General features: G+C 44.1%; 1 protein-coding gene across 5 annotated transcripts in view; it reads right to left on the bottom strand.

The window, feature by feature from the left end:
• The window catches only part of FHL2 (four and a half LIM domains 2), a 65402-nt gene that overhangs the window by 20152 nt on the left and 18906 nt on the right, over positions 1-26344 (bottom strand). Inside the window, exons 1-2 of one of the 5 annotated variants that reach the window (XM_036223929.1) lie at positions 19603-19740; positions 5633-5812 (exon numbers count right to left, since the gene is read on the bottom strand). In XM_036223929.1, the coding sequence (XP_036079822.1) occupies positions 5633-5788 (156 nt within the window). In that variant the 5' untranslated portion in view covers positions 5789-5812; positions 19603-19740. Of the gene's footprint in view, positions 1-5632; positions 5813-15242; positions 15546-19602; positions 19741-26344 lie in introns of those variants that run through there. The other 4 variants (XM_036223928.1, XM_016142281.2, XM_016142280.2 and 1 more) reach the window with 4 other exon arrangements.

Consider the following 26344-nt stretch of genomic DNA (forward strand, 5'->3'; position numbering starts at 1 on the left):
AACTCCTGCGCCACCCACAGCTAACACACACCACAGAGTCCATGTCATATGCCCTCTTCAAATTCGTATATGGAAACCCTCATCTAACTAATGATGAGGTTCTCCGATTCTCTTTCTCAGGCTCTCAGTTTGTGCCCTCTGATGAAGTCTGAGTTAATAAATTCACAGCACAGCTTCCTCCTGGACTCACTTCTTAGCAAAGTCCGCAATACATAGGAAGTGAGAAAAGACTTTATGGCAAGAGAAAGGTAACTAAATACTACCAGCTTTGGTTTTTTAGGATAGGCGGAGGCTTCTGGCCAACATGACATTCTCCCCAGAGTCTCAGCGTGAGGCAGGCAGGATTTTAGGCACGTGATTCCTTGGAGCTGAGGAGTCAGGAGGCTAGATTATGATTGAGTAGACCCGTGTGCCTGAACCCAAGCTTCAGATCTCACTCTGAATGATAGTCTGTGAAGACGTGGTGGCCAATGGCCCTTTTCCTCTCCTGTGTTCTCAGCTCCAAACGTAACTTTAGTTTTGGCTCTTAGCGCCGAGGTAGTCTCCTCTAGCCTTGGCAATTCTGTTATGTGTGGAGCCCACCCCGCGGGCCCTAAAGGTGAGTATAATGGAGACACCATTTAGATGCTGGAAGTCCCAGGTTAAAAAGTACGGATTTGCTGACAGAATTTCAAGAACTTTAAGATGTCCTAGAAATTCCCTAGTTTTAAAGTCCTCTAGAGAGAGAAAGAAGGGAAAAAAAATTAATCTTACACAACCCAGAAAAAATACCAAGGCTAATTCTGTGCTCACAGAAATGCCATAAATTGCAGTAAAACGTTGATAAACAATGTAAGATTAGGCTCAAACACTTCCTGTCAGATTTTACATTTTTCCATTTCAGAAACATTCCTAATACGGGCAGTGCCGGTCACTTGGCTCCAAACGTGACCCTCTAGAGACTTCAGCAGAGCCATGGGGTGGAATCAGGGGTCTGGAGGCCCCTCCGCCCCTCTGCTAACTGCAGGTGGCTCTGGGGAATGGTGTGACTTAAGACCAAAGCTAGCCTGGAGTTTGCACCCACTCTTCCTTTACATACCGTGCCACCTGGGCTGAGAGATTTCGCAAAACAACCACTCCTTAGATCCATACACTTTATAAATGGATGCTCAGTCTCAGCCATGCTCAGTATTTGGAAAAGATGGTCTATGCTTCGAGAATGTCAAGTTACTATATTCTCATTGGTATATTCTTTCAAATCTATAAGAACAAAGGATCCAGAAGAAGATGATGGCAGAAACTGTGGAGCACTGTCCCAAGTGTTCCATCTGTGTTAACTCAGTTAACGGAGATGGGCAACCCCGTTTTCAGACATGGACACCAAAGCTCAGAGGTGGCATAAATTGTTGGCATCACATAGCTCCTTGAAGGTGGATCCAGGCAAGCCTGCCTTGAGTTCCATCCTGGTGGACACAGTGTCACTGCCGAATGTTGTACATGCCTTGCAGGTGGCCCTTGGGTTTTCATGGACTGAGAGGTCTTTCTTACATTACCCATCCAGCCAGCTTTGTTCCCAATTCTGAGGATCCTGCTTTACTCAATTCCCTTCAGAAACAGACTTTTCTCTTACAGGAAGATGTCTAAATAAACACATTTTTTTTTTTTTTTAGTGCTCTTTCCAAACTCTGTGAACAAATTACGTAGAAACTCTAAAAAGGCAATTCACTCGTTAAGCACTTAAAAGTCACCCCAACAAATAAAAAAGTGTCAAGTAGGAGAGCTGGACTGTGTGAGGTCAGCAGGAGAGGCCCCGCAGGGTGAACCAGTTTCTCAGTCTGACCCTACACCCCCTCAGCCGGCCTTGGTCAGAAGTCTCCTAAAAATCAAACAGGGGCGTCTAGATTTAACCTGAGTGTGTAAAAGCCTTGGCCTCCTATTTCAGATTTCCCTCATTGCTTTCTGCCAAAAGGCCCAGAAATTTTCTGTCCTCTAAGAACTTCCCAAATGGCAACTGAGAAACTTGTCTAGTTTGATGGGTGGACATGAGCCAATTTGATCACCAATTCACTGTTTTCATTTAATTAACTAGGAAGCTGGAAACAGTGTCCTAGCAACAAATTGAACATCACTTCTGTGGCACAGTCACTGCCATCTGAAGGGGCCGAGAAAGGCAGGAGCCTTTTGTTGAGGTCACCTGATAGAGGCCAGGCAGATGACTCTACTGACCATTAGCTCAATCGACACCTGACCTGACAGTCACGAGACAGTGTCCCACCAGAGGCTGTGCAGGGCAGGCAGTCCAGCACGTGGGTCAGGAACCACCGCATCTGGGTTCAAATTCCAACTCGAGTGCCTCTCAACCCTGTAACCCAGGCAAGATCCCCAACTTCAGCCTCAGTGGCTTCTCCACAAAATGGAATAAGAAACATTTCTCTTTGAGGGGTGTTACAAGGAGTGTGGACTTCAGATCATGTGCTTAAAGCATTTCCCAGCTCCTGGAGCAAAGCAGCCTCTCGGAGTGTGGAAGCTTTCATGGCAACCATCGGAAGCCAGCCCTGAATGCAAGTTTTAGACTCACAGGTAGATTTTCATTCAATACTATTTTTCCCTCTTCCCAAAACCTTCTAGGGCACATGGGTGGGTCTGGTGGCTTATCTGACTTCATGATCCTGCTCCCACGGACATGGAAAATTTGAAATCTGAGCCGGACATATGGTCTAGAGTTTTTGTTAAAGTCACTGATTAGATGAATGCACATGACTTACCAACATCTCTGGAGCTACTGGCCAGCCTATCTCTTCTTTAATTTTTAAAATTTTTGAAGCCCAGAATATAAGTAGATAGAACCACCCACAGAACATCTATAATCAGGCTAAAAATTATTTTGCTAGCATCTACAGGTGTCCAACAGAAACTTCGTAATGTCGGAGGATCATGAAGTTTTATCCGTGTTGCCTGTTTTCAACTATTCCACTGGCCATGAAAATAACTGGTTCCTACCTTTTGAGATCACAGCATTTTCTCAGAGTAAGTACATTGAAGTAAAGAATGTAATTGAGTGACTGCACAGATTTGACATTCAAACATGTAAACTAACTACAGAAACAGGTCCTGAGGTCTTGTCTATCTCATTTGAGAGGCAGTCAGTACCCACAAAGTTAGCCTAATTCCCATAGGCTTGCCAATATTTTTGAATTATACACATACCCATGTCCTCAGAGGGAGAGTTAAGGGAGGCTCACGGTGCCTATGCTATTTTAAGAAAAGAGAACGGCCACCAGATCTGTCAGCTCAGTTGCTCTCTCGAGTGCCCTGCCTGCCAGGACATCAACTTTACTTCCTGAAGTAACAGAAACATTTTTTTTCCTATCACTGCTTCCTCCAGAAAGTCAACTACGCAGTTATTTCTGAAAGTCCATAAAATCAGTCCAAATATTCAAAAGCCCCAAATGGCAAGAACTCATTTCAAGTCAGCATCTCTTTTTCTTCCTAAATGTAGAAAATCACGTGGCAGAACTCCACATACAGTAAACCGTTAATCTGGGTTGAAAAGTTCAGCATGATTAACTCTTGACTTTGGAGCAGTCATGTTGATTTTGGCCCCACTTGGGGGATTCTTGTTTATTGGCTCATAAAGTTTGTGCTGAAGGATAAGGCGCTTTATGGGTCTTTCCACTAAATCATATTGGAGAAACGGTATGTGATTTTTGTTCTGTCTTTACGTTAGTCACCCGTCAAGGATGACTAGCTCCAAATATCCAAAACAGTTCCTTTCGACTAGGGATGTTTTTTGTAAGAGTAATAGCTGAACCTCTCACCTGCTTAAGACTTTTCCATGTAAAGCTTTTTGAAAAATAATTTTTTCTCTACCTGTTAGTTCTTCCTCAAACAGGACATTTTTATTGATGTTTCTATAATGAAAACTGATAAAGAGAGAGGGCAAAGCTTCTGAGAGGTGTGTGGAGGGAACATGTTACAGAAAAAATACGGAAGCAATTAGAATAAGAGTGGAGGCTGGAGTTTATAGTAACATCATCAACTGCCATTTAGAGTGTTCAGGGCTTGGTATCTGCATACCATAATAACCCTGTGAAGTAGGCACCCTTGTTTCATATCCGTTTTAAAAATGTGAAGACAGCTACAGAAGGGTCAAGTCGTCGGCCCACATTCACATAGCAAGTGAGCCACAGAGCCTGGGTTGGAACAGGGCAATCTGGCGTCTTAGCTGTTATACTTGGACTAGTAAATAAACAAAGAGGGACTCAGAATGCCCATCAGGTACAGTGAGACATCATCAGACAAAGCTGGAGACAGGAACGTGTCAACTTTTAGGCTAGCAAGACTGGCTACCTTTCACTCATGGTGGCCAAACCATTGAACATTTTAAAGTTTACACAGAATGACTGCTGAGTTTCATTTCTTTTACACTTCTGTTTTGAAGCCAAAACATACAAGGCCAAGCTTGGCTTCTAGTGGCCATTGGTCTCTGCTCAGGACAAAGGCCTCTTTCAGCACAAGAAGGAAGTTATTCCTCCATTATCACTAAATGTTTAGCAACCCACAGCTTACTGTCTTTCCTGGGAATGATGTAATGAAAGAAAGAAATATAAGAAGCATGCATTGGACGTGTTTGCAGACACAGCTTGACTCAACAGTCAGCAGTTATGTATTGATATTTCTCACCACCGAAGAGAGTGGCAAAATCCCAAGAGTGTAAAGGAAGGACAGCAGAAAAGAGACAGTGGAGTGCCATGAATTGCCCTGGAGTCCATTATCTGGGAATTCCTTTAGAGATTCCAAAGTGACACCATTTCGTACCAAATCTGTGGCTCTCAGGATGACATTTACTTAATGTGCTTGCCAACTGTGCCTCAGCAGCTGTTTTGCAGGAGAAGCTACCAGTGATCTTAGAGATGGGGACAGTTTGCCTGGGGGATCCTTCAATAGACCAGGTTGGACTAAGGATGTGCAGAGAAGTACAGGCCAGGGTTTCCAATGCTCAACCCCAGTCCCCTGGCATAAAGGACCGGTGGCCTCAGTTGAACCTGCTGCGCCATCCACAGCAGGAAAGCTGAGAATTCCTATGCACGTATCTTTCCCCTTGAAAAAGAAACAATGCAAATTCTGACTTTCTGCCACTAAAGAGAAAAGAGCCCCTAATATTCCAATGGATTTCCTGCTTTTCTTGTGTGCAACTATCTGAGAGTGGGCTCTGGCTCACTCATGTGCACATTCATTCATCAAATATTTACTGAGCAGCACCTGCTCTTCATGAGTCAACAGGAGGCAAACAGGAGTAAGAGAGCATTGCCTTCAAGAAAACTGCAGGGCTGGGAGGTGGGATGGGAGGTGGGACAAGAATACAAATCACTAGAATATCAGAAGTGTACATAGGATGCTCAGCACAAATGTCCTGGTAAAACACTAACCAAGTGCTACAGAATCAGGAGTGGACAGAGACCAAACGGGCAGAGGGAAGAGACTCAGAAAGGTTATGGCAGGGTCCAAACCTATCCAGGGGAGCCCAAGATGGAATTTCAATAGGTGATGAGGATCGAGACTTCAGCACAACTATGCAGAGAGGACCCTGGTTCTTGGGGAGTGGGAGGGGCCCAGGAGTTCCCAGGCACTGCCCAGGGGAGGCCCGGGGTACCTTGCAGTCGCAGCCGATGGGCTTCCTGCACTCCTCGCAGGTGCTGGCGTAGAGGGTCTCGAAGCAGGCCACGCAGTAGGGGCTGTCCTCCCTCAGGATATACTTCTTGCCAAAGAGAGATTCCTCGCAGTGGTGGCAGTCAAAGCGCTCAGTCATTTTGACACCGGGCTTTTCAACAACCTGACAAAAGAAGGGAAAACATGGGCTCCAGGGAGCATGCGGTGGATGCCGGACATGCTAAGGCATTAACTGTCCTGTTGCCTGTCAGTGTTGTCTCCAGCCAAGGGGTGGCTCTCTCCTCTGGGTGCATAACTAAAACTTACCCTTAAAATGATCATAATTTTCAATGATGTTTTAAAAAAAATTAGTTAGGGGCAGTTTGGGGTTTGAGTTCATCCCACGACTTTATAAGTCTCAATTATTGTTGACTGTCAGAAAAAGCTACCTCTGTTTTCGATATAAGAGTTCACATCAGAGCCCGCATCCTGTGTGTATGCTTCAAATGTACGACAGAGCATTACATCTTCCCTTTCTCCCTGACCCCAAAATAGAAAGGCAGGGATAGAAACAATACGTTCATTTCTATAAAAAGATTTTTTCCATGAGCTTCCTTTTATGATTTGTAAATTTGAATAGTAAGAAACCACAGTGGCAAGAAGAAGTTGGTAAACCTGAGTTTAGGTGCCCAGAGAACATTGCTCTTGCCCTTGACACTGCATTGAAAAGCACAACCCTCCCTTGCACAAAAAAAAAAGTGCCATACGTTCCTCAGGTGAGTCGTTTCTCCCAGATGAAAAGGACATCTTTCTGCTGCCATGGTGTCCAGAGAAGAGGACACAGGTAAAGGCCGGCTACCAAGACAGGATTAGGACACAATGGAAAATGGCAGTGACCTCAGGCTATGACCTCTCTAGGCAGCACCTTGAGGCTTTCAAAAAGGAACAACAATGTATCTCCATGCCAGTCACACTGCATTTTTTCCAGGGTGAGCATAGAGTGTGTGTGAGCAGAAAGGGACAGGGAGGAAGTGGAGGGAGACAAGAGGTTTCACCTGGCCTCATCCTCATATGCCTTTCCCAGACACACACAGTAGAATGCTCCAGAAAGAAGGACTCCACTGTGGAAACAGCGTGGAGATACGTCTCCAGGGCGTTTAACACAGAGTCAATCTCCTGCAGGAATATATTCTCAAGTGCCAATATTTAATTTGTGAAAAGTAGAAAGTTTAATAGGTTGTTAAATACGTAGCCTGGCTGACGCTGGAACTCTGAGCGATGTTTCATGAACTCTAATTAAACTCGGTTCAAATTTCTATCATTTCGAAACATTTAAGGGTGAAATTCCAGAATAATACCCTATGATACAAATAAAATATTGTTGCTGAGTTTATGATAACAGCAAATTTTATAGTGTTTATTAATTTTGGGCTCTTGTATATACAAGTCTTAACAACTGTAAGCAAATAAATGAATACATTTCAAGCATCCGGACCTGGTTATTTCCACGTTTATAGAACAGTTTTTTTCCAAGAGTGTTAAACATGCAGCTGGACACATGTGGCAAGAGCCAGCTTTCCAAATCGCTCTTCCTGGAGTTAAGAAAACATCGTCTGGACATTCTTGTGATAACATCACAAGATGAGGCTCTTAAGCATTTGAATTATTATTCTGAAATCCAGCGTATAAATATTCTTTGCACTAAAGCCATCTCAGGTTGCAGCAGCTATGTTGGCAGATGACTCAACACTTTCCTGTAATTCCTCAGTTATTGGCCTTGAAAGTGGCTATCATTTACTTCTTCACAATTGACCACTATCCTTCCAACACAGAGGTTGCAGTTTACCTGTGGAACCAAAGGCCGTTTTTGCCAATTCAGTTCACATAAATTTAAAAATAATGATTTGGGAATTTGAAATAAGAATAACAAAAGGAGACAGAACGATAAATCGAGGAATTTTAAAAGCTGGAAATAACTCCTAAGATTTTCTACGACAACGGTCTCATTTTATGGATGGAAAAACTGGAGCCCAGGAATATCATGGAAAAAGAGGATTCACATGAGATTTCCCAAAAAGACGTTTAAGTTAGAGAAAACAAATTCCCAATCTAAATTGAAATGTGGTTCCAGTGGGTTTGGACAGTGCGGCCCCTGCCGAGGAAAGAAAATAGTCTGCAGGCTGCACCAATAACCTCTCTACAGCACCATGCCTATGTTCCCCAGCCAGTGAAGGGGTGAACCTTGTTTCCTCCAAGGAAACAGCCATTATGCTCATGCACCTGGTATGTGTTTGTTACCTCCACAGGAACAGGACAGAAATCATCAAAGGGAGTCAAGCCCGAGCACCAGGGGGCTCCTCTCTGCTCAGGGTGGGACCAAAGCTACCGAGACAGCTAGACAGCGCCATCGCCGATGCTTCAGTCCCCCAGCAGGAACAGCGAGGCTGTGACCTGCTCAGAGGGTCCCACTGGGATGAGGCACTTGGTTTGGCTCCCCTTGCTGTAGGTTTGTTTCTGATGATAGTGGGTCTCTCTCCCTCCTCACTCCTTATCTTCTCTAAGAAGTCACTGCAGTTTCAATGATTAGGAGAGCATTTTTGCTTAAACCAACAGGTTAGGTGTAAGGTGAGGACCTGTCACTTATTAGGAACAGGGCATGACGCACTTTATCTGAGAAGGTCCTCTTAGGGACTCCCAGAGAATTCTATAAAGCACAAACCCTGGGAGTCAAACTAAGTAGCCCATTAGCCAATGAGAAAATGAAGAACTTCCCTCTGTCACAGTGTTAAAAATCAGTTCTCTCTTAATTAAATGCTACCAAATAGAATATTCTTTTAAAAAATTTGTGCTTTTAAAGTTATACCATCAATCTTAAGCCTCTTTTTAATGGGAACAATTATCTACGGCCCTACAGGAGATGCTCCCTGTAACTTTCCATGTTTTATTCCTATAAAACACTCGATTATTCATCCATTCAAGAAGCATCAATTGAGCTGGAACTGTTGTGTCAGAAGTTACACAAAGTGCAGGAGATACAAGATGAATAAGATACAGGCTATCCCTGAAGGAACTTGTAGTCTAGTGGGAAAAACAGATATACATCAGACTATAAGGCTCCCTGCTCAGGGTAGTCATGGAGAAATGCACAGGGCACTGTGAGGGCTCAGAGGAGGGGCTCTGAGCCACTCTTCCCCAGAGAGCAGGGCAGGCTTCCTGGAGGAGATGTTATTTTTGCCGGGAAAGATTAGTTAGTTGATACTGCGGGCCAAGGGGCAGGGTGAGCAGAGGTACAGAGATAAGAAACAGGGAAGGGTGAGTGGACACCCCAGGAAGATGGAAGAGAATGGGATCACTTCAGTAGTAGGAAAGATAAAGCTGAAAAGATAGTCAAGGCCCAGAAAAGGAGGGCCTATGGCCTTGATCACGAATGCAGATGTGCCCTGTAGGCAATGGGTTTTAGCAGGTATGCTCCTGCAGCCTGCTGTATGGAAGGAAGGGAGACAGGAAGGCCCTGATGATGGTTCACTTGGTGTAGCAGCCTAGCTTTTCTAGGTGGGGTTGGAGGAGACAAAGCAGAAGGGCGATGACTCTTTAAAAATGTGTAAGGTGTCAGAGTCCACTTCTGAATCAAATAAAAACAAGGTATCGTTTTAATGGTGTGCAATCGCTGACCTTCTTTGACCCTTGGTACCCCTCCTGACAGGTTATAAGTATATCATCTTGTCCATTACCTGGAACATGGAATGTGACAAGGATAAGCAACAGCCTGCAAGGAGACACCTGAACATGAGGTGTGACTGCTGACTTGCTATTTCATTGAATCAAGTCCAAATGACAGTGTCCTGGAGTTCTCATCCCTTCCGAGGGTGAAATCACTCTGATGTCATTCTCCCTTCGGCCTTGAACAACCAGGTCTAAAAAAGCTGAATCTCAGGGAACAGGCTTGGCTCCAGGCTAAGCTAACTGCACAGGGCAAGGCAAGTCCCAGGTGCAGCTGGCAGGGCTGAGACAGTCTGGGGAGTGCTTTGATCTCTGAGTCTCTGTCACACTGGCATTCGGCCAGACGTGAGGATAAAGGCTCAGAGAGCAATGGAGCAGGGATGCACCGGGCTCACCTCCTGAGGAATAGTTACTATTTAAAAATCTACAGATTTGAAACATGGGTTATTTTTATCTTCTCAGATTTAAAAACTATGAGACGGTGTTTGAGAGGGAAAACGTCAGAGCTAGGGAGAGAAAAGAGACACACACACGAAAAGAGAGAAGAGGCATGAAAAGAGAGTAAGGGGAAGTAGAGAGAGGTGTTAAGGAGGGGATGGAGCGAGAGGTGGTAAGGAGGGGAGAAACAAGGTCCAGAGAGGCAAGGGCGTTGAGAGCCAGGATACTTGGCGTTTGTTTTGACCAGAAAGATTCCTTGAGAAGGCAGGGAGGGGGCCGGTGTGGTGGACAGCCGCCTCTGGGCATGCTGGCCAGGCCAGAGTTTCACGAACGTGGCCCATCTTTCCCACGTGGACCTGCTGGGCTACGCTTGGCCTAACACAGCCAGATTTTCAAAAGAAGACTCAGGAAAGCATTCTTCCCAATGCTCCTTTCATTAAACTACCTACTTTGAGCTGACTCCAAAGGGGCCACTTACCTCATTCCCCAGACCAAGTGTTCTTCTAGATCGATCGACCTTTAGAATACTCCTCTCACAGTTAATTCCTAAAGAGAAACCTGCAAACATTCCCAAATCCTGCCTGTGACACAAGAAGCTTCAGTCAGTCGGTCCTGATAAAGCTATGACCACCTTTAAATGCCACCAGGGATGCAGGTAGGAAATTCCATCGCTTGTCAGCAACCAACCAGAGTTTTTTGGAGAAAATAAAGAAAATCAGTCTGTTGTATGTGGGCTCTGTTTCAACGTGTGTTTAAAAATACAATGCTCTCATGGTACTGCATGACAGTGCGACTGCTTGTGTCCAAGCCATAAACGCTGGGAAAGTGAGCACCATGTATTGCTGTGGGCTCGCTAGCAGGTGACAAACACAGGGTCAGGTGCTTCATAAATACTCGCAAGGTGAATGAACACATGGGTGGATGAGCAAATGAAGACAGCCTCCCAGAGGACAAACGCGTAGGCAAAAATCAAGAATAAAGGCGAGAAATGTTTTATGTGAATGTTTTATGCACAACAGACCCAAAGTGTAATATGGCTTGAGATCTGATGCCATTAAACTTTCCAGTGTCACGGACCCCGAGCTTCATTCTTTCTCCTCCATTACTGGCCTCTTTCCTCCTTCCAGATAAACTGCAGCTTCTACAGCGGGAAGAACTTTATTGTGTTTGGACGTTAAGTCCGTGTGAACACACAGCTGCACAGTCTAGGCTGAGTCCTGGTCAGATCAAGAAGCAAAAGCCAGGCAGGAGGCACTTGCAAGCAAATCTGCAAAGAATGTTCTCGATCCCCTGACACAGGCTACAGGTAACTGTGAAAGGCCCTGGACCTTCCACAAAGATGCAGAGCAAAAATCCTCACTCCACACTCTTTTCATTAGTTTAGCTGAACTGTTGCTTTTAAATAAAAAACTCTGGTGAAAGGGAGAAGAAGGCCAGTCCAAGGGATGTTAACTATTTTTTAAAAATATAATAATGTACCCAGAATCTACATGAAATCGATTTTGAATAGATTGTTGGTAAGGTGTAGGGTTGACTATGCCTGCTGCTATACAATATATTTGTGGATTAATTTAATGAGCCTTTACTGATTACATCAATGGGCAGGGGTCAGGTATGAATTATAATTTGGTATATAATCTGGTAACTTTCAAAACTTAAAAAGTCTTGATTTGTCTTTGATAAAGAATGGTTTGTGTCAGAGACATGTTTGAATAAGGTAAACTAGTATCTTCCAGAGTAACTTTTGAATATGGAATAATGAAAAAAATGGAGAAATAATGAATGTCAAGTTTCTGATCGTAAGTTCACAAATACAAGACTAGTGATACTTGTTTTGATGTCCCGCACTTTTAAATCCAGTCAGTGAGAATGTACGAGGTAACCACTATTTTCCACATACTGTCTTAGGTACTGGGAGGCTGAGATAAGACATACAATTTTTGACAGAGTTCCAGACCGGTTCTAGCTCCAAAGAATTTAAATCACCTTCAAGACACTATCTAGTAATTTAATCTCAAAACATGCCAGTTTAGTAGATGCTAGACAAGCATAATTATGCAGGCTAGAATGTCAGGCTGCCTCAGGTTCTTAAATCATCTAGTGTTGTGGGGAGGGGTGAGAGGAAGACCCCAAGCTACAGCTCCTTCACTGCCTTCCTGGGAATGCGTGAGCAAGTCATTTACGGGCTCACTCTCCCTCACCAGTCTTGTCCAGTCTCCAAAAAGCAGCCTGTTGTTTACGCTCTGTCTGCCTGGCCTTTTCCTTTGGCTACCCCTGCCTTCCACGGAAGACTGGCCTCTTCATTCTCCCAGCCCTGTTCCCTTGTGGTGTTTCTTTAGCACATCACATCAGGACACACTGCATCGGGACACTCTCACAATTGTCTGCACATATCCTGCTACTCTGTGCATAGAGTGGCTAAGTCTTATTTGTTCCAAAAGTCTTATCATCAAACATAGACAGATCTATTTCCTTTCTGACTGAAAACCTAAATATTTACAGACTTCAAGTGTACCCTTCGAATGAGTTTTATTTACCTATAAACAAGGCAGTCGCTTCTCTTAATGGCATAGACATAACTTGCCTTAGTACCATAAGCCTAAAGGAGATCTTTAAGTCACAGTCTGAATCAGGGCAAGGAAGATATGGATTATGAGGGCTGAGGACCAGTGTTATACCATGTGATGTGCAAGTTCAGGCTAGATGTGAGAATTACTGTGAGGACTGGCCTAATGATGGAGAGACCAAGTGCTGCCCCAAATCTTTCATTAGGTCCCCAAGAGGACAATCGTATTTTACAGCAACAGGAAAATCAAGACCATCGGTAGCAAAGGAGTGATGGGATTTTAAAAAGGTGAGATGGAGAGCTGGTGGGGAGAATTTTTAAGCAAAGTTAATGGCATTCTCCAGAGAAACACAACCGAATAAGAGAATGAATATATACATAAAGCCTGAGAACCAGGAGAGCCAATGATGTAAGTTCCAGTTCTAAACCTGGTAGGCTCAGGATCCAAGAAGAGCTGACGTTTCAGCCCAAGTCCAAAGGCTGGAAAGAACCACTGTCCCAGCTCAGCAGTCAGGCAGGCGGAGCAGTCAGGCCGTCAAGTGATTGGATGAGGCCCACCCACACTGAGAAGGACAATCTGCTTTACTCAGTCTATCAATTCAAAAGTTAATGCCACCCAGAAACACCCTCACAGATACCCGGAAATTACATTTGTGTCTAGGCATCCCATGGCCCAGTCAAGTTGATATACCTTTGACCATCACAGGGGCTAAGGTCCAAATCCACAATTCAGGACCAATTCATCTGACTTGCCCCAAAGTCACAGTGCCAGCCTGGCCTCCTGAATGATAGAGCTCTCAGTCACTCGGGAAGAAACCATGCATTTTGTTCAAGGTGGTCATCTTGGGGAAGTGGCCTCTCAGTATAACTGCACATGATCAATGGACTTTGAAAAAATTCTTATAATAAAATGACGCAGGAAGTATCCAATATCTCTTTTTGTTCGCTCAAGCACAAGAAAGTTTGTATCTCATGGCATCTGAGTCAGAGAGAAGCTTTCCTACTCCAGCCCCCTTGCTGACAAATGAGGCAGCCTGAGGCGCGGAGCTCGGGTAACCCACTCTCTATGCCAGACAGAAATAAAACCCAGGCCTCTTGAAACCCAGTCTAATTTTTTTCAATATTCTACTGGGCATTTTTGTATACAACTTAGATTCCTTTCAGAACTGGAAGTGGTTTAACAAGCAATCTTGGGTCAAAATCTGCAGCATAATACCTCACTGAAATATTCAAGTGTGCCCCTAAAGTTTAGTGGTTAGAACTCAGGCTCTTGGGTTAAGATGTTTGGGGTCGGATCTCAGTACCACTTTATAGGTTGGGAAATGTTAAGCAAAAGTTACTTTGATCTCCCTGTGCTTCTGTTTATCTGTAAAAACCAAGATAATATTAAATATGTATATAATGCTTATGATTACAGGCTGCACAACAACCTTACAAACAAGCCACTGTCATATCCCTGTTTTCTGGTTGAGGAAACTGAGGCAAAAACAGATTTGGTGACTGGGCCAATATTGCACAACCTGTGGCTGAGGGATGGGGACGTGAACTCAGGTAGCCTGGATATAGTGCATGCGTGCCCACTAGCCCATCACACTTACCTTCTGGCATATTTGTGAGGATTAAATGAGACTGTGAACATAAGAGCCTAGAATAGCGCCTAGTACTGAGCAAGCCAATTCAGCCATTATTAACATGTTGCTGTGTAAAAGCATTTTAAAGCACTTAAAACATAGTGGAAACCTAATTCCATATCTTAATTGATAACTCTTCAAAATTCAGGGTAAGCTAAATATGAAAAACATGGTGGGAAAAAAATTATATAAATGTACCGTGACACATTCTTCCTCGAGTTAAGTTTCATGGAAGTTTAATTGCCCCTCAGGAGCCCCTGTACTCCTAAGACTTGCCTCAAATTTTTTGTGTTTTTTGGTTTAAGTCCCCTTTAGGATAGCCAAGCCTCCTCCCTCTAACATATTACTATAAAACATAGGTGAGCAGAGATAGTGCCAAAAGTGCCAGAAAGATCTGGCCTTGTGTTTTGAATACAGTTCTCCTGATTATAAACCTAAATTATGATTTTATTATCTTCCAAAATAAATGCAAAGGGAGCAGCCGTGGAAGGCGGCTGTATACCTCTTGGTCTACCTGGCTTAGACTAGTTCCAATGAAACCCAAATTGGGATTTGGAAGTAAGTACGACTGATTCTTCATTTAAAATAGTAAACAATATTTAATGCTCTGCTCACAATTTCAGGTATGCTATCACACAAGTGCAATTTAAGATTAGATTTTTTTGTTGTTGTTTAAATAAACCCATTTGGTTAAACCTGGTGATTCAGTTTTTGAATTTCCCCACGAGTTAATGCGAGTTAATGCCACACCTCAAGCTCCACTACTTTCTACTTAAGGGAAAGGCCTCGGATTCACTACACAGACGGATGGCGGCCAGAGTCCGGGCCTTCAGGGAAGGCGGTGGTCACATTCCCACGCTCCCACCCACGGCCAGCCTTTCCCCAGGGCTCACCCGTGAGTGGCACAGCCCTACTCACCACCCAGCGGTGACCCACCTGGCTAGAACACGGACTGAGTTCCAACGAGGATGGGGTTGGGGGAGGGGAAGGGTCCCTCCCGCCTACAGTACCCCCGGGCCTGCCACCAAGGTTAGTTTACTCTCCCCGGGTCAACCGCCAGGCTCCCCTCTCCCAGGGTCCCCCCACCTCACCGCACTCCCCGGGTCTCCTCCATCGCTCGGCTCACCATTACCCCGGTCCCCACCACTGCCCGGCTCCCCACTCCCTGGGTCACCCCCATTGCTCGGGTTTCCTCTACCCGCGTCTCCCCCATTGCTGGACTCCCCTGTACGAGGGTCTCTCCCAACCGCTCCGCTCGCCTGTCTCGGGGTCTCCTCTACGGCTTGGCTCCTCAGTCCGCAAGCCGCGCGGGTGAATCCCCGTCTCCGTCCCGGCAACCCGGGGCGGTGGCACTCACCGCGAGGCTGGACGGCGCTCCCGGACCGAGCGGGTGGGAGGTCCCGGGCGGCGGTGCTGGTGGCGGCGGCTCCTGGCTGCGGCTCCCGAGCCGGCCGAGTGGAGCGCAGCTTCCCGCCCCGGCGAACCCCGCGTGTCATTTGACCATATAAGGAGACAGACGCACGCCTCCGAGGCGCCGGCGGCGCGGGCTCGGCGTGCTGGCACTGAGTCCGGGGCGCAGGGGGCGCCGGGCGCGGGGGGCGAGCGCTTTCTGCCTGCTGGTCGTCGCACCACCTCCCCCAGCTGCACGGATCTCAACTCTTTGTTGGCTTTGGGCTTTTCCACGTTGCCTCGGGTTCTATAGCGCCCCAGGGTGACGTGGGACTTCGCCCCTGGCGTTGCCTCACAGGGGCGAGTTGGGAGCGAGGGCCACGGGCCGCCGATGAGGCGACCCAGACCCGCCGGGGAGGAATGGCAGGAATCTGCCAGGTTCACGGAATGAGAAGCAGGCCTAAACCTGAGAAGATGCAGCTGAGGCGGGAGGAATGGACCTGGACCGGGCCACTCATCTGGTCTTTCGAGGCAGGAGGCATGCGCCTGAATGTGTTTGCACGGTGGGCTTTTTCCGCCTTACCCTGCAGACCTCTCTCTGTCACGAAATGAACCTAGCAGGTGGCCAAAAAGAATGGACAATGCCAGGTTCTTTGTTGCGAGAGAGGGCAGGGAAAGGTTCTATCCCCAACATTTCAGGGGCCAGAGGGGCTGTTTATATGTTCTGTTGTCCTCTCCAGGGTGTTGCCCTCTCCAGGGAGGGAAAACAAAAGTGAGATGTAGAGAGCGCCTCCCACATTCAAAATCTTCTGCCCAAAGCACACTTTGGACTGATGGTACCCTGCAGCCTCACCAGGGAGAAAGCACAGGCTGAGTCCCATGTCTGAGCAAAGGGCATCCGGAAAAGAGATGTTTGCTCTCGAATAGATGATTGGCCTCTTTATGCAGACGGGTGGAAGGTGAGCTGAAGGACAGCGAAGGCACAGTAGAAATATCGTTGGTAGACGTATCATCTCTAACATCCAGTGTGCCTCGGAGAAGGAGAAACTATTAGATTGTTCTCTCTTTGTTGACGCTTAATGTCTGGTGATATTTTAGAGGCTCCCCGTGGGTCTCCATCATGGAATCAGAACTTGAGAGTCATCATGTTAGCTGCCATTTACTGAGCACTAACTCTATGTGTATCTCATTTGATCCTCACGCATTTGAGGTAAGGGGTTTGTGGTGAGGACCATATCAGAGAGATTTGCTCAAGGCCTCCTGAGCAAGCATTATGCCAGCTGAGATTTGAACTGGAGTCTGTCAAATGGCAAAGCCATGCAAGTATCTTACAGGGTATGAAATGTGTCTCATCCCATCCGTTGTTCCCATGCCTTCCAGAGGGCTAAGACGGGAGCCCAGCCAGAACTGGGTGGGGGAATCCAGACTTCCCTTCCCCATTCCTCCCAGAACCCCACAGCTTCTCACCAAGAAGGGGAGTACCCTCTCCTGACCTGAATTCCCACTGACAGTCAAGGCTACTGTCTTGAAATTCAGAACGAACTGTGCGCAGAAAAGTTTTTTCCTCCGGACTTGTTTATATTGTTGCAAATCATAAAATAATCTCCCAATTCTCAAATGATGAATATAAAACTTCAGTTTTTCAAAACAAGTTTTAAAAATAATGAAACGATTTCTGCATTTATCTTCTTTTGGCTAACTTAATTTTATTATTTTATTTAGCTTTCTGAGTTGTGTTTTTAACTCATTTAATTTAATTTTTTATTGATCTTCTTATTTAGTTCTACAAATCTAATAATTGCTTTATCTGTGCCATACGGATTCTGAACTTTTGTATTTTCTTTATTAAGAAATTTAACAATTTACTTTTGTATTTCCCTTTTGACTTAAAAGATAGAGGAACATATTATATAATCCTATGAAGATGTAATCAGCGAAATCCAGACTATGGAAGTGAATTTACCCAGTTTCTACAATAATGTCTAAGAAGAAGGAAAATAAAGAAGGAAGAAAGCAGGGAAGAAGGAAAAAAGGAAAAGGAACAAGAGAAAGGAAAGGGAAGGAGAGAGATGGAGGAGGAAAGAAAATATTTAGAAAGACAACCAACTGCAGTGAATGAATGGACTGTAGTTGGGTTCTGAATCAAAAAACAAACTATTTAAAAATTAAGTTTTCATGAGACGAAAAGGTGATACTAATAGGATATTTGACGATAGTAATAAATTATTATTATTTTTTTAGGTGTGATAATGAAGTCACACACATTTTTAGAGCCCTTCTTTTCAGAAGTAGTATGAAAATATTTACCACTTGAATCAGCCATGGATAAATAGTAGCCACTGAAGCTAGGTAATGGGTATGTGGGTGTATGGGGTGGGTCTCTACACTAGTCTCACTCCTTTTGTAAGGCTTGAAAAAGTCCATAACGAAAGTTTTTAAAATTATAAATGCATATAGCATTTACCCTTCATCCAGCATTTCCCCTATTAAGATGTAATCAGCGACATCATGTGTTTGCCTCTGGGGAAAACAGGGGACTGGGGCTATGAAGCGAAAGTGAGATTGATTTTTACTACATACCCTTTTGTTTCTTTTTAATTTTGAGTTACATAAATATATTATCCATTCAAAAATAATACCTTAAAAATTAATACAACACATACTTCTTTAAGACACATCAGAAACAAATTTGTTAAACTGAGTTCATAAAAAGTCAAAAGAGGTTTGCTAAAAATAGAAGGAGAAAAGCGATTCCAGGCTAAATGACATATACTTTTCTGAACAATTTAAATCAAAGGACAAACTATTAATAAAATAAATTTACACAAGATATTCTGGTAAATGTATTTTGAAAAGTTCTACCTTCTATACCATTGTATTCCCAAGACCTAACTATAGTGAATGACACATAGCGTGCTTAGTAAGTTAGATATTGAATAAATGGATATATCACAGAATTGTGACAAGTCTTTCATTTTGAAAATGCTTATGGTATAACGGATAGAATAGTACAAAAAATATAATACAATCTGTGGCAGTACAGCCCGATCTGTGGAATCAGGCCTGAATTTGAATGCCTGTCTAGCTCTACCACAAAACTCTCAGTTTGCACATATGTAAAATGGGCCAATAACATATACTTTAGAAAATTGTTGGGAAGATCCTTTCTCATGATACATATAAACTACTTAACCACTTATTAGTTTAGTCCTTGGCACATAGGAGGCCCTCAGTAAATACTAGCTTTTATTCCATGGTGTTTTATTAGATGGTAAAGGGGAGATGGATCCAAAATAAGAAGGAAACACAAAGGTGGTTAAAAGGTACAAACTTTCAGTTATAAGAAAAATAAACACTGGGGGTATCATGCACAGCATGGTAACTATAAATAATACCATAGTGCATATTTGAAAGTTGTTAAGAGAGTAGATCATAAGAAAAAAAATTATAACTATATATGGTGATGGATGTTAACTAAATTTACTGGGATGATCATCCATAATATATACAAATAGTAAATCATTATGTTGTACACCTGAAACTCGTATAATGTTATATTCAATTATGTATATCTTAATTTTTAAAAAATGAAATAATTTTCATCAGAAGGATGGGTTAAGGTTTAGGTCTTGTTTTAAAGATGAGATTGTCTTTTTTTTTTTTTCTTTTAAATTCTCTGCTATAGATAAAAGGCTAATTCATGGAAGAAAAAAATTAAGAAATTATATTTTCTGAGAAAGAGATCAAGTGGCAACTGATAGGTTACTCAAGCTCTTCTCTCGTTTATTTCATTTCTCCTTCTCCAGCCAACATGGCCCTAACTTCTTCCTCTCTTGTTGTGGGGTTTAAGGGAGAGGCGTAGCTAGGAAGGGAGGGAAGAAAGGGAAGACTTTGTGGTGCAGGCCAGGGGTTCTCAAAGTACAGTCTGGGCCCAGCGGCAGCAGGATCACCCGGAAATGTTAGAAGCAAACATTCTTGGGCCCAACTCTGTTTCAACAGGTAATTCAGATGACTGACAGTGCTTCTGGGTAAAATACCCGCTAGGGATTCCAGCTCTGGACTCAGTAATTTACCTGAAACCTAGGAGATGTCGGTTTCTACGGGGGGAGGGAGTGGGAACAGACATAGACTAAACATAGACCAGCCTCAGGAACTCCAAAATCCAATTACAAGTATTACTTAACTCTGTCAGGTACCTCACGGGAGGGATATACAAGGTAGAAAACTTACAAGGCGAAAAGTTCCAGCCTGTGTCTCAGTGATACAAATGCTGACACAATTCTCTCCACTGAGAACGTCGAGATGGAAGGAAAGGCAGAGCTCCTAGGAGTGTGCCAGCACTGCAGACCAGGTGGTAGGTAGTCAAGTGGGCCAAAGAGGCCGGCGGGCCAGGCCCCACACCACAGGCACCAGGAGACCTCACCATCACGAGGAAGAATGGGAACCCATGAACACATGAGGGAGTGGTGGTGGTGGTCTGACAGCCCTACATTAGTTAACCTAACTGACCATTTCAGTGAAGATTTTTAGAGCTTTTGTTCCATTCAAGAAAGAGGAATTCTCACAGGCATTTCCACCCACTCAAACCCAGGCAGGAAACCAGTGGATGATTTGCCATTGATTCAGAGGTAATCATTCTTAATTGTCTCAGATAGTTGGGGGATGAGTAAGTGTCTCAGATCATAAAAGCTGGTGGTCAGGATCCTAGGAGGGTAGCAAGTGAGAAGGAGCCTCCCTATGACACAGCTCCAGATCCCAGTATGGTGGCTCTGACACCTGGGCTCACTTTTCCTGAAAGCACTACTTTCCTGAATCAAGCAGAGAAACCTCTACGGAAGGGGACCCTACTGGCAGGGTGATCACCTACTTGTGCTCATGCTTGGTGCAAATGTCCTCCTCAGCAAAGGAAGGAACTTGGTCAGCTACAGCCACATTCTAGTAGGAGCCAAACGTTGTTCCCTTGACTGTTAGACTTTTAGGAAAAGCTCAGTCCTCCACAAAAACCAAACTCTTTTCCTTCTCCTCCCTCCTCTTTCATGCTCTGGTTAGGAGGGAAAATGCTTGGGCTCTTTCTTAAGACCCAAAGTTTCCGTATCTCATTTCTTTGCTCTCTCTTTTTCACAAACCGATTTAGTGGATGCAAAATAGTCAGTGTTTGAAGGCTGAAAATATGTCTGACTTTGAGCCAAATCCACAAACAGCTCCGTGATTCTGAGTTTGCTATCACTGGTTAATCTGATTTGGAGCATTTGATACAAGTTTCCTTGTGGCTTTGATAAATCATTAAAGTAGTTTCTTTTTGATGGCTTAATGACCAATAAAATGAAGCCATTCACACGGCAGTTGCGGTCAGTCGTGGGTCAGGAAATGTGGCTGGAAAATTTTTTATAATGTGTACCCAGAAAAAGTTTGCTTCTCGTTTGAGATCTTTTGTCTCTGATTTCGGTTCTTTTCTGCAGTAACCCATTCACTTCTCTGCTTGCCAGCAGTTTTTTTTTTCCCCTTTATAAGCTATTCCAAAAGCCATTTAAAAGAAGTGTGTCTGAGGTCTGTGCAAACTTGGCAGCACCTTACTTTGAATGAACCATGTTTGCTTCCCTAAAATACCTGAAGCTCTTGTGGCTTCTGACACTTCTTCCTGGCATCCTGAAATGGGAGCTTTTCATGCCTCACTTGTTTCTCAGAATGTTGATTTTAAACCACACTGAAATCTGGATATTCTTTGTGAATTAACTTTATGAGTCAATACTGCAACTTTAAAATAGCAAGCTCTTTCTCCCCTGCCACCAAAATCCTTTTGTACTATTTCTGCATTAATCAGGGTCATTAATAGAAAATCATTGGTCTAGCTAGGAAGACCCAAGGCAGCCAGGTCCTGGGAGGGGAAGTGGGGTGGGATGCACGCCAGGTCCAGGATCCTCTGCAGAGCAGTGTGTGCACTACAGGTAACAAACACTCTTAACCTTTGTGTGTATCCCCACCTCACCTGTGAAACAAAGAATGTACCACATCTCTTCTTGCCTTTAAGGGTTATTTCAATTATTTAGATTTTCTTCAAGTCATTTTTACTGCTAATCAATAATTGAACATTTTCTAGAATGTCCCCTGTGGATTATTCTTCACCACGTATGGATTTGTGTATAATAAAAAAAGCTATTTTTTAAATGTTGCTTTATGTTCCTCTAAAAAGCAAGTTAAGAAATACCTTTCACCTATTTCAGAAAGTGCTTTAACACTGAACCTGAGAGTCATGACAGAGCTTTCTGGAACAGCCAAGCTTCTTTCTACATCATTGTAATAGTAATTGACTGCTGAAATACCAGGAAAATTTTTTCTAAAATGTCTGACCTTCGGCATATCCTGGCAGTACTATGTGCCCCTCCAAAAATAATCTTTTAAAATTCTGGGCTATCCTAACTGCCACATAGTTTTGGAAACCTCGGCACAGTTAGAGATGCTGAGCAATTACATTGTAACAGTTCCAGATGAGTCACCCGCCTCCCCACAGGGACGAAAGGGGCTCTAGTGGCAAATTACCATAGGATACCTGAAAAACGTTCTTAAATTTGAGATGACTTTTTCTTTTTCTTTCTTTATTTTTTTTGCCTTCCTTTCAACAACTTGAAATTATATTTCCATCTTGCAGATGGCCTTGCCGTAACCCACCTCCCTGCCTCATTAACATTCGATGGACTCAGTTCTCTCTCCCGCCCTGTTTGCGTGGTGGCTGTTTCCCTGTGTTAAAATTGACCCCTCGAGTGTCCAAGTCATGAAAAAAAGCAGAGGAAGGACACACTTGAGAGGTTTATTTTTCTAAAAATATGTTTGGATTGTTATCAGGTCAGGAGAGCAGGGGCTTCGATCTTTGAGACCCCTTCCAGCTCATTCCATTTGCTCCCACATGCTCCACCTGTAGTCAGCGGAGGAAGATGCCTTTCTTCACTCTGCACTCCTGGCAAACTGCTATTTATCCATTGAAACAAAGATGAAGTGTCTCCCCTAGAAAGGCTGTGTGGGGTACCCATGGATAACCTCATTTTTGATCATTCCATATTATCTCATCTTTCCCTCATTTATAACAACAGAGGAAAGAGTGTGATCCTTTAGGGGCAAGGACTGGGACATTCATTTCTATATTCTCTGTCATTTACATTTTGGTTCGTATTTATGAAATTCAATTATAGTTTCCTGAAAAATTCCTAAACAAATATAGAGTTGCCATACAAGGACGCATGCGAGTCTACTTGAACCAAAGAAATCCAGCCCACTGCCCATTCAGGCAATTGTTTGCAAATTGGATCTCTGGGCTTTGCAGAGATCCAACTTACAAACAACCTGAACTAAAGCAAAGCAGAAGGGTGGGAACTTCCCCGTGGTAGTGGAAGTACTGCACGAGGCTGAAAATGAGGCTTTAAGGGTCAACATGAGACAGAGCTCCATGAGATGGGGCTGCATCTCCTGATCTGCCCCTGCACTGCTCTCCCCCCCACCGCGCCCCCCGCGCCCCCCAAGCCTTACTCAACTACTAAGCACCATGTCCTCTGAGGGATTTCCTTAAAGTTCTACATCCTTGTGCAAACTAAAGCCACGGTCTTCATTTTTAGCGACTAAATACAGTGTTCACATCTAAATAATACTTGGGGCATGTTTGATTTTCTAGTGAATAGTTTTTTTAAAAGTCTATCTATTCCAATGGGAACATACAAAACAAAAATTCTGTCTCCCACAGAAACCTGTTAAGGTTCTCCGCTCTATGGCTGCAGGAGCACACATCGCAGGCCAAAAGTGGGTCTACTTGCACTTGCCCATTTAGCAGTAACTCAGCTGGAAGAGGAGCCCCTAGCCTTGCAGTGTGCTTTTGGTAGGCAGGCTGCAGAGATGGGCCCAGAAAGGAGCGCACGGCTCATCTCCCTCCAATCATACATACTTCAAGGAAGAAAAACTAGTCTATTTCCTTCATTCACTCACATTACTGAGGTATAAACAGTACCAAAGGTAGACAGATGAATAAGCTTATTCTTTCCTTGACTGTTGCCATCCATATCACAGTGCCAAGTGGGGGGCTTTCCAAGCCATGTAATCTTATTTTTTGTATAACCATCAGCAAGCAGCCCCAAGTCACCTCCCAACCAAGACAGGAGCCAGCACTTTTGCACTTGCAGGCTTTACTTAAGGGGAGTACACCTCCACAGTGAGAATTTGTTTGTTGTGGACAGACCTCTCTTGCTCATTTGCAAGGGGGGCACAATAAATAGATAGGGACAGTGTCTCCTTGCTTGAGTGGAACTAATCTGGCTGATAGTCAATGAATGTAAACCTGACATCCCTGATTCTACAATGCGGAGTGTAGGGTGCAACCATTCATCACCACTGTTACCACAAACTTTTCTTTTGATTGTTGATATGGCGGCAATTTTTGTCTAGGAAGGGAAGAGGGGTGTAGATTCAGACTCAGAGTCTTGGAAGATTCACTTCTTCCCCTTTTCGTCTGAAACTCTAGAGAGGTGGTTTTCACAGGGCTTCACCTCCAATGTGATGCTAGGGTGACAGAGCGGTGGTGGCCGGGAGACCAGGAGAGCCCGTGGCAGCCACCAGGAGTGTGGAACACCTCCCATGAGGTGGGCTGTGGCCCAAAGGAGGAGAATGTCAACGTGAGACAAGGCTTTGGGACATAGAGAAGGAACCACAGAAGCCCGCTGGGAAGAAAGTTCCAGTGAGAATGGAAGGAGACAGACCATCGGCAGGTAAAACAGAAAAGCGAGAGAAAGAAGGAGACAGACATGTTGAAAGGAAGTGAAAGGAAGCTTCTGTTTGGGAAACATGCGAGAAGCCTATACCTGACTAGTTAATTTATGTGGGCAAATGAGGTGCTGGATACTATTCACCTGGATGTCAAGAATGGTTTCAGAGTTAAGAGCTGCAGTTACCCAAAACTCTCCCAGGACTTAGCTTCCAACTTGACTTCAGACATGAGGCCATGATTTTATAATCCCAGCAAGACTGCATACTAAGGAAGGGGGAGGGGGGTGTTTACTGGTTTAGGTCAGCTCCCGAGTTAACGTTAAATGTCACATTTTTGTTACATAAAGTTTGTTGAGGTAGTTGTGCTTAGGACTAACAAAAGTTACCCTTCAGTCTTTTGTTACGGAGAGTCCTGCTTATGACATGCAGTAAATAATGTGATATTATTGTTTAAATGCCTATCAAGGTACTTAGTCCCAGAAAGAGGAGGCAGAGAGAGGACACAAAATCCAGCCTGAAGCCATCTGACGATCATCCTTGACTACCCTGGAGTCTCAGAGCTGCCTGCCTGGGACAAACTGGAAAAGCACATGCTGCTCTTTCCCATGGGAGCAGACAAAAAGCTTCGGCCTGGCAGAGCCCTCCCCAGTGTCTGAGCCAGGAGAACAAGCCGACTCCTGCCTGGTTCCTAACACCAGGGCCTGAGGCAGAGTTCACCAGCATGAAGGGGCATTCCAGAGGGCGAGAAATACCAGGAACCCTGGCCTGGTTAAGAGGCTTGGGTGGAGACCCCGAGATTACCATCCACCCCCTGGCAAATCTGGAAGCAGATTCAAGAGGCTGGACCCAGAGTTGAGGGCTCACACCAAGGGTGGGACGCAGGAGAGCAGAGGGTGGCATGACTTTTGTCTCCCGAACGGGAGTAGCTTGCCAGCTGGAAGAAGACCTAGGAAGTCAGAAACCCAGCGTAGCTTTATTGGCAACTCCTTCACCTTCTAGAAGCCTGGCCTGTCTGCTTTCTTTCACGGTCCTGACAATATCTGGGCATGTGCCCTGATGAGAAAAATAACCCTGAATAGCTGCAGAAGGAATTATTTTCTCTTCTTTACATCTGGAAGTCTAGGGCTGGGCTGGCAGAGGAAAAGGTTAAGGTGAAGGTTAGCCCAGGTCGGCACAGCCCACTTTAACTGAGAGATTCTCTGAATGTCAGTCAGCTGCCTGCCAGCAGATTTATTAGGGCAATGTCTTTGAAGTCTATTCTGACTGCTTATCGCTGGGAAGTGTGTCATATATTACACTGCTGATTGTTGGTGGTGTCCAAAACCAACATTTTGGGTTGTCTTACTCAGACCAGAAGGGTTTCTTGGCACAAGCAACCAGAGAGAAGTGTGTGGTATGCGCATCATGTATCAGCTTGTGTTTTTATTATGCTGGCAACCAGAGGGGTCCACAGAGGTGGAAAAATGGCAGAAAAACCGAAATGAGAAGCAGTGAAATGAGTAATTCCATCTGATAGAAATTAGCATTGCTACAAAGCCAAGTACAGGAGGCAGTGGTGACGGTTGTGAGCATTTAGAAAAAATTATGTGATAGAAATACGCTTAGTTATTTTAGGAAGTGACACACTGCCTATTAAACCAATCGCAGGTAAGATTTCACGGGTCTAGTATATAGAAGACTTTTATTTTAAGCTTTCCAAATTTTATTCCATCATTTATAAAATGCCCACCATTTTGGCCCTGAGCCTATAGCTTGTTAAATCCTCGTAAAATGTAAAGGGAGGGAGCAGTAATATGAACCAACATGAAAGAATTTCAAATGGGCCTCTGTGGGCACATATGTACATTACCATCATCACTTCAGATAATTAGACTCATTCATTCTCATCTCAGTCAATAAAACTGATCCTAAAATTAAGGCAGAATGACACCCACTACGTTTAAACTGTAGACAAAATAAAAGACATTAGCATAATTTCCTAGTATTAGCTTTGAGTTAAAGTTTTAAAATGTAAATTTAAAAAATAAAAACAAATGATAACTTTAGAAAAAGTATTATCAAAGATCAATTCTTGTCATGTTTAGAGTAAACTTTTAAAGAAAACAAAGTATAAAGTAATAAACGACATTTCCTTCTGATTAAATCTTTTCAAGCGCTACTAATAGCCTTTGCCTCTTTTTCCTGGTTTTAGTTAGAGTTCTTTTTCTCTACTCACCAAAAATCTTAATCT

This window comes from Rousettus aegyptiacus, unplaced genomic scaffold, assembly GCF_014176215.1.
Source record: "Rousettus aegyptiacus isolate mRouAeg1 unplaced genomic scaffold, mRouAeg1.p scaffold_m13_p_7, whole genome shotgun sequence".
NCBI lineage: Eukaryota > Metazoa > Chordata > Mammalia > Chiroptera > Pteropodidae > Rousettus > Rousettus aegyptiacus.